This window comes from Terrapene carolina, unplaced genomic scaffold (genome assembly GCF_002925995.2).
Source record: "Terrapene carolina triunguis isolate 2854851 unplaced genomic scaffold, T_m_triunguis-2.0 Scaffold95, whole genome shotgun sequence".
Classification (NCBI taxonomy): domain Eukaryota; kingdom Metazoa; phylum Chordata; order Testudines; family Emydidae; genus Terrapene; species Terrapene triunguis.
In genome coordinates this window covers 23,234,809-23,242,223 of record NW_020664446.1, presented here as the reverse complement: position 1 = coordinate 23,242,223, position 7,415 = coordinate 23,234,809, and the positions used below count along the sequence as shown (strand labels likewise).

General features: G+C 39.9%; 1 protein-coding gene across 1 annotated transcript in view; it reads left to right on the top strand.

Moving 5' to 3' along the window:
- The window catches only part of CLRN3 (clarin 3), a 16,925-nt gene extending 9,971 nt beyond the window's left edge, over positions 1-6,954 (top strand). Inside the window, exons 2-3 of the mRNA XM_024210506.1 lie at positions 207-386; positions 6,680-6,954. Of these exons, the coding sequence (XP_024066274.1) occupies positions 207-386; positions 6,680-6,954 (455 nt within the window). The remainder of the gene's footprint in view (positions 1-206; positions 387-6,679) is intronic.
- Positions 6,955-7,415: the final 461 nt, after the last annotated feature.

The following is a 7,415-nucleotide window of genomic DNA, read 5'->3' as shown; positions in this document are numbered from 1 at the left end:
GGGCAGCTCGGCTCTTCATCTGCACAGAGCTGAGGTGTCTGGGGGGAGCTGCAGGCAGATTGCAGGTTTCCATTCACAAACAGATCTTTGGGACTTAGGTGGCTATAAGAACACACTCACAATCAGTTTTGTATTTTGAGCAAAACTTGACTTTTATTAATATCAAGTATTGGATCTGGTATTAACGCTGAGCTATCATATTTCAGTGACAGCGAAGCTGGGAAAGACAGCAATGAAAAGTTTGAATGTTGTGATTATCTTGCTCCTGGTTCTCAGTTTGCTTAGCTCCCTTATGAGTTCTGGATTTACATGCTGCAACACCGTAACCAATCCCTACCAGACATTTTTGGGACCCGTTGGAGTCTATACATGGAATTCCCTAAGTGGTAAGTATGTAATGCATGCTATTCTATTTAGGTAGCTAGATAAAGAAATTATATAATATACTCCTCTACCCCGATATAACGCGACCCGATAGAACATGAATTTGGATACAATGCGGTAAAGCAGCGCTATGGGGGGGGCAGGGCTGCGCGCTCTGGCGGATCAAAGCAAGTTCGATATAACACGGTTTCACCTATAACGCGGTAAGATTTTTTGGCTCCTGAGGACAGCGTTATATCGGGGTAGAGGTGTACTGCAAAGAGAGTGCCTGATTGTCACGTACATTAAGACCCCTTAACACCACTCTGGCAAAGCAAAGAGGGGTGTGTGTGTGAGTGAGAGAGAGAGAGAATGTGCATGCATGCATCCATTATAGGACTTGATTGTCATTTACACATGCATGCATACACACCAACCCATTTCTAAATGATATCTATCTATCTATATCTATATATATAGGGTAGACTTCTAATCTCTAGTAAGGGCTATGGCACTTATCAGGAGTGACAGCAAGTCAGCATTATCTTCTCACTAGTAAGATTTAAGGACTGCATGTCTATGAATTTAATGGTTATGGGAGGACTATGAAAATATCACAAACCAGCAACATTTGAAAGAGAATTTAATTTTATTCAGGTTTTATGCCATACCTGTGACCATGGTATCTGAGCACCTTGTTCCTTCAGACAGCAATTAAATTGTAATGGTTATTTTAAATGAATCCATCATTCAGTAAGTTCCTGGGTGCATTGATTGCAATAATAAAAATGAAAAAACAGAGGTAGCCACTTACAACATAATTTAATGCAATTAAATGCATGCACATCACAGCAGAGATCTGAAGCTGACCCTTCTCAAACTACTGAAATCAAGGCAGACATGCAGGAAAATGCAGGTATTGGAAGTGACTAAGGAATAAATTTGCGAGGGTATTTAGGCACCTATGTGCTTTTGAAAATCCCACTAGGTACCTATCTACATCTTTATGCACCTAGATACCTTTCAAAAATCTGGACCCTTGTGCCCAGTTCAGTGTGGCTGTGAGAGCCTCGTTAATTTCACTCATGTCTGAAGAAAAGTCATAACTCAAACATAAGCAAAATAGCTAAATGTGACAGGAAGTATTCAGCCTTGCTGTGGGCCTTATGGTCCTACTACACCTTGTCTCAAGAAATGGGAAGCTGTGAGGAAAAGAGCAACAAAAATGGGTCCTCCAAACTTGCCTAGGGGGAATTCTTTGGAGCGGTCATTAAGAAACCCCAGAGACCTGGTTCTTGAAGGGCTAGAGGGGGTAGCAACAGCTAATCAGGGCCCTGCTGGTTCAGATACAAAGAAGCTGCCTGGCCTTAGCAGTTTAGTTCCTGTCTGGGACCAACGGAGTGAAGAAGGGTGCCCCTCTCTGGCCAAAAGAGCCTGACAATCAGACAGTGCTTATGGGTGGCTGAGCTGGTATACAGCTGGGATTGCAAAGAGAGAAGGACCTGAGGATGTTGGCCCTGAGATACGGCTGGAGATATAAGGGCCCAGTAGGAAGAGGCTCAGGGAAATAGCAGCAAAGGATTGAAGTAACCAGTACATGCCTGCTGTGTATATGGTGCCTGGGTTAGGACTTGGTGTAGTAGGTGGGCTGGGTTCCCCTACCAGCCAGAAGTAAAGTGGTGTAACCCCAAGGAGGGGACAGGGCTTATTTACAAGTCTGAACACAGGGCTGAATTTAAAAGGTCTCAGAGCTGGGGCTGAAGACCCTAGTGAGGGCAGAGAGACTATTTATTGGACTCTTTAATACCTTGGAATGGGTTCATTTGTACTTTGTGACTTGGCCAGAGTGCCAAGCCATTGAAGATCCAACAAGGTTGGCTGGCAGCCTGCAAGGGCACCCGGGGCAAGAAAAGGACCAGTTGGAGGCACTCCAGAGGTGACTGCCCCTGTACACTAAAATTTAAAATCAAAAGAATGAAATGGGGAACTTAAGATGGTGGAAATGTTGTGGTAAAACATGTTTCCTTCACTATGAGAAAAATGCTTTCACAAATCAAAATAAACTACAACTATATAAAATATTTCCTTAGCTGAAAAATAAGCAGAGACTCCATGAGATGGTAGACATCTGAACTCAAAGAGTCTCTAGAGGCATAACCCTTCATTCATCTGTTACACTTGCCTCTGGCTTCTTTAAATGTACATTGGTACTCTTCTGATCTTGCAGCTGTAATACGGGTGAGTGTATGGGTTAATAGGGTTCTACTTCCCCTAAAAGTAGATTCTGGACTTGGAGAATTTGTTGAAAAAATATCTGTTTACAGAGTATCTTACATTAGGTGGCTCATCCTTCAAATTAATTTCATGTGCAAAATAATTTCATGTCATTTTGGGTGCCTCTGTTCTTGCTTTACCTCCAGATAGCCTTTTGAAGCAGTGTAGGCTGGAATGGAATATTTCAAAAGAACTACAGATTTGGGGCCAAATCCTCAGCTGGTGTTAGACAACATAACTCCATTAAAGTCAATGGGGCACCACTAATTTACATTTGCTGAGGATCTGACATTTTAAATGTAGTCATATTCAGGATAGAACAGAATATGAAGGTTCCTTGAAGGTTCTTAATTTTCATACTAATTACCCCAAGTTCCAAAATCCCACTCTCGGGAAAAAACAAAAAAACCCAACCTATCTTAAGGGAGCTTCATCCCATTGTTTATGCACATGCGAGCGTGTAGGGCCAGCCAGAGCAAGTTTAGCAAGGTCAGAGGAGATAGAAATGCAGAAGTAGTAATTAGGAAAGTACTCATTCTCAAGGACGAAATGTTATATTTTATGTTTATGTTATAAGGTCATAGAGCAGTTTTTAAACTAAGGGCTGGAGGAAAGCTGACAGGTGCGGAGAAGCACATGGTTCGGACATCCCTTAGGGGAAGATCTATTAATAGAGAATCTCTATGTCCTAGTGAGGAGGAGAGGATGGAAAATGATAAAATACAGGCAGCATCTGATCAAAAACAGTCAAATAAAAAAGAGTCCCATTCAATTACATTGTGTTATGGCAGACAGCTAAAAGGAGACAAGTTTTTAAAGTGCTTATATACCAATGCTAGAAGTCTAAATAATAAAATGGATGAACTAGAGTGCCTTGTATTAAATGAGGATAATAGGCATCACAGAAACTTGGTGGAATGAGGATAATCAATGGGATACAGTAATACCAGGATACAAAATATATCAGAAGGACAGAACAGGTCGTGCTGGTGGGGGAGTGGCATTATATGTGAAAGAAAGCATAGAATCAAATGAAGTAAAAATCGTAAATAAATCAAACTATACTATAGAATCTTTATGGATAAAAATTCCATGCTGCAATAATAAGAATATAGTGGTAGGGATATATTACCGACCACCTGACCAGGATGGTGATAGTGACTGTGAAATGCTCAGGGAGATTAGAGAGGCTATTAAAATTAAAAACTCAATAATAATAATAATAATAATGGGGGATTTCAATTATCCCCATATTGACTGGGTACATGTCACCTCAGGATGGGATGCAGAGATAAAGTTTCTTGACACCTTAAATGACTGCTTCTCAGAGCAGCTGGTCCTGGAATTCACCAGAGGAGATCTAGTCCTAAGTGGAGCACAGGATCTGGTCCAAAAGGTGAAGATAGCTGGACCGATTGGTAATAATGACCATAATATAATTAAATTTAATATCCCTGTGGCAGGAAAACACCACAGTGGCCCAACACCGTAGCATTTAATTTCAGAAAGGGGAACAACACAAAAATGAGGAGGTTAGTTAAACAGAAATTAAAAGGTACAGTGCCAAAAGTGAAATCTCTGCAAGCTGCATGGAAAATTTTTAAAGACACCATAATAGAGGCTCAACTTAAATGTATACCCCAAATTAAAAATATATAGTAAGAGAAACAAAAAAGAGCCACTCTGGCTAAACAACAAAGTAAAAGAAGCAGTGAGAGGCAAAAAGGCATCCTTTAAAAAGTGAAGCTAAATCCTAGTGAGGAAAATAGAAAGGAACATAAACATTGGCAAATGAAATGTAAAAATACAATTAGGAAGGCCAAAAAAGAATCTGAGGAACAGTTAACCAAAGACTCAAAAAGTAATAGCAAGATTTTTTTTAAGTACATCAGAAACAGGAAGCCTGCTAAACAACCAGTGGGGCCACTGGTTGATTGAGATGCTAAAGGAGCACTCAAGGACGATAAGGCCATTGCAGAGAAACTAAATGAATTCTTTGCATTGGTCTTCAGGGCTGATGATGTGAGGGAGATTCCAAAGCTGAGCCATTCTTTTTAAGTGACAGATCTGAGGAACTGTCCCAAATTGAGGTATCATTAGAGGAGATTTTGGAACAAATTGATAAATTAAACAGCAATAAGTCACCAGGACCAGATGGTATTCACCCAAGAGTTCTGAAGGAACTCAAATGTGAAATTGCAGAACTACTAACTGTAGTCTGTAACCTATCATTTAAATCAGCTTCTGTACCAGATGACTGGAGAATAGCTAATATGACACCAATTTTTAAAAAGGGCCAGAGGTGATCCCGGCAATTACAGGCCTGTAAGCCTGACATCAGTACTGGGCAAACTGGTTGAAACTATAATAAAGAACAATATTGTCAGACATATAGATGAACATAATTTGTTGAGTAAGTGTCAACGTGGTTTTAGTAAAGGGAAATCATGCCTCACCAATCTACTAGAATTCTTCGAGGTCAGTTTTCAGAATGGAGAGAGATAAATAGTGGTGTCCCCCAGAGGTCTGTTCTGGGACCAGTCCTATTCAACATATTCATAAATGATCTGGAAAAAGGGGTAAACAGTGAGGTGGCAAAATTTGCAGATGATACAAAATTACTAAAGATAGTTAAGACCCAGGCAGACTGTGAAGAGCTACAAAAGGATCTCTCAAAACTGGGTGACTGGGCAACAAAATGGCAGATGAAATTTAATGTTGATAAATGCAAAGTAATGCACATTGGAAAGCATAATCCCAACTATACATACAACATGATGGGATCTAAATTAGCTGTTACCACTCAAGAAAGATCTTGAAGTCATTGTAGATAGTTCTCTGAAAACGTCCACTCAATGGCAGCGGCAGTCAAAAAAGCAAACAGAATGCTGGGAATAATTAAGAAAGGGATAGATAATAGGACAGAAAATATCATGTTGCTTCTATATAAATCCATGGTACGCCCACATCTTGAATACTGTGTGCAGATGTGGTCGCCCCATCTCAAAAAAGATATATTGGAATTGGAAAAGGTTCAGAAAAGGGTAACAAAAACGATTAGGGGTATGGAACGGGTTCCATATAAGGAGAGATTAATAAGACTGGGAGTTTTCAGCTTGGAAAAGAGACGGCTAAGGGGAGATATGATTGAGGTCTATAAAATCATGACTGGTATAGAGAAAGTAGGTAATGAAGTGTTGTTTACTACTTCTCATAACACAAGAACTAAGGGTCACCAACTGAAATTAATAGGCAGCAGGTTTAAAACAAATAAAAGGAAATATTTCTTCACACAACGCACAGTCAACCTGTGGAACTCCTTGCCAGAGGATGTTGTGAAGGCCAAGACCATAACAGGGTTCAAAAAAGAACTAGATAAATTCATGGAGGATAGGTCCATCAATGGCTATTTGCCTCTGTTTGCCAGAAGCTGGGAATGAGCGACAGGGGATGGATCACTTGATGATTACCTGTTCTGTTCATTCCCTCTGGGGCACCTGGCACTGGCCACTGACGGAAGACAGGACACTGGGCTAGATGGACCTTTGGTCTGACCCAGTAGGGCCATTCTTATGTTCTTATATACTGCAATTGACAGTTCAGCTTTCTTATCTTTGGTAAGATCTCTATTATGTATAATATGCAAATGCCTATTGGTGTCAATAGGATTCCTGTATATGGGTCAAGTGGAGAATATACTATGCATACCTCTGCTGTGGATCCAACAGCACAACTTTCCCCTTAGATGGCTTTACTCCCACTGAAATCAAGGGGAATCCTTCCATTGGCTTTAATAGGAGTTGAGTTGGACTCAGAGGTAGGTACATAAAACATTGCACATCAGTTATCAGCTAGCGTACAGTAAATTCTTTAAATAGCTTCCCAGAATATTTTATTTATAGGAAACTCCAGATTTTTCTTCAAATTGGTTGAAATGCCTAGAATGAAATAGATATTAGAACTGTAATATTTGCATAAGTGTACCCATATAATATCACTAATATCACAATGCTATTTGTAACATTATATTCCTATTTTCTAGGCATCTTCGTTCTTCTAACCATGATATTGTTTGCAGCGAACGTAGAGGCAAACAAACTGTCTGTAGAGTTGGCTTCAAACTGTGTGTTTTCTTCAAGTCAATATAAAAACTCCAGCAACAATTATGAATATTCATACTGGCTCATGCTTCTTATCTTTCTTTTGAATGTTGCAACTATCATCATCATCATCTTCTATCACCGTGCAAGGTATTCCAAGAGGAAGGAACAGGAGAGACCCATTGAAAATGCACCAAAAGATGGTATTTTATTTTAGTGATACCAGTTCTTTCATTTAAAGGTGATGTGGAAGAAAATGGCAAGTTAATGTGGACAATCATGACTGATAATTTAAACTCCAAATGTATATTGTTGTTCACTTCAGTTGTTCATTGTGCTGTATGCCTATCTTTAGTACTGATTGAATTCATCTTCATCATTTTAGTTCTATATTGCCATATCACATTATTTATTGATAAGGGCATCTGTTAAATGAAGTTGTATAATGATCCCAACTTGCACCATTTGTCTGAGGGCCCTTTAAGAATGAGCTTTGCATAGCTCACCTTCCTGACTCCTCCCCTGGTGGAGTCCCTATGTGAAGGTAAGATACAGAATTGAGTTTTGAGGGGACCCCCACTGCACTGCTAAGTGGGCAGCAGCAAAGTGTAATTGGCACTAGGACACAGAGATTTGGAAAGCGTATGCAAGGAAACATTCCATCTTCCTGCTGCTGTT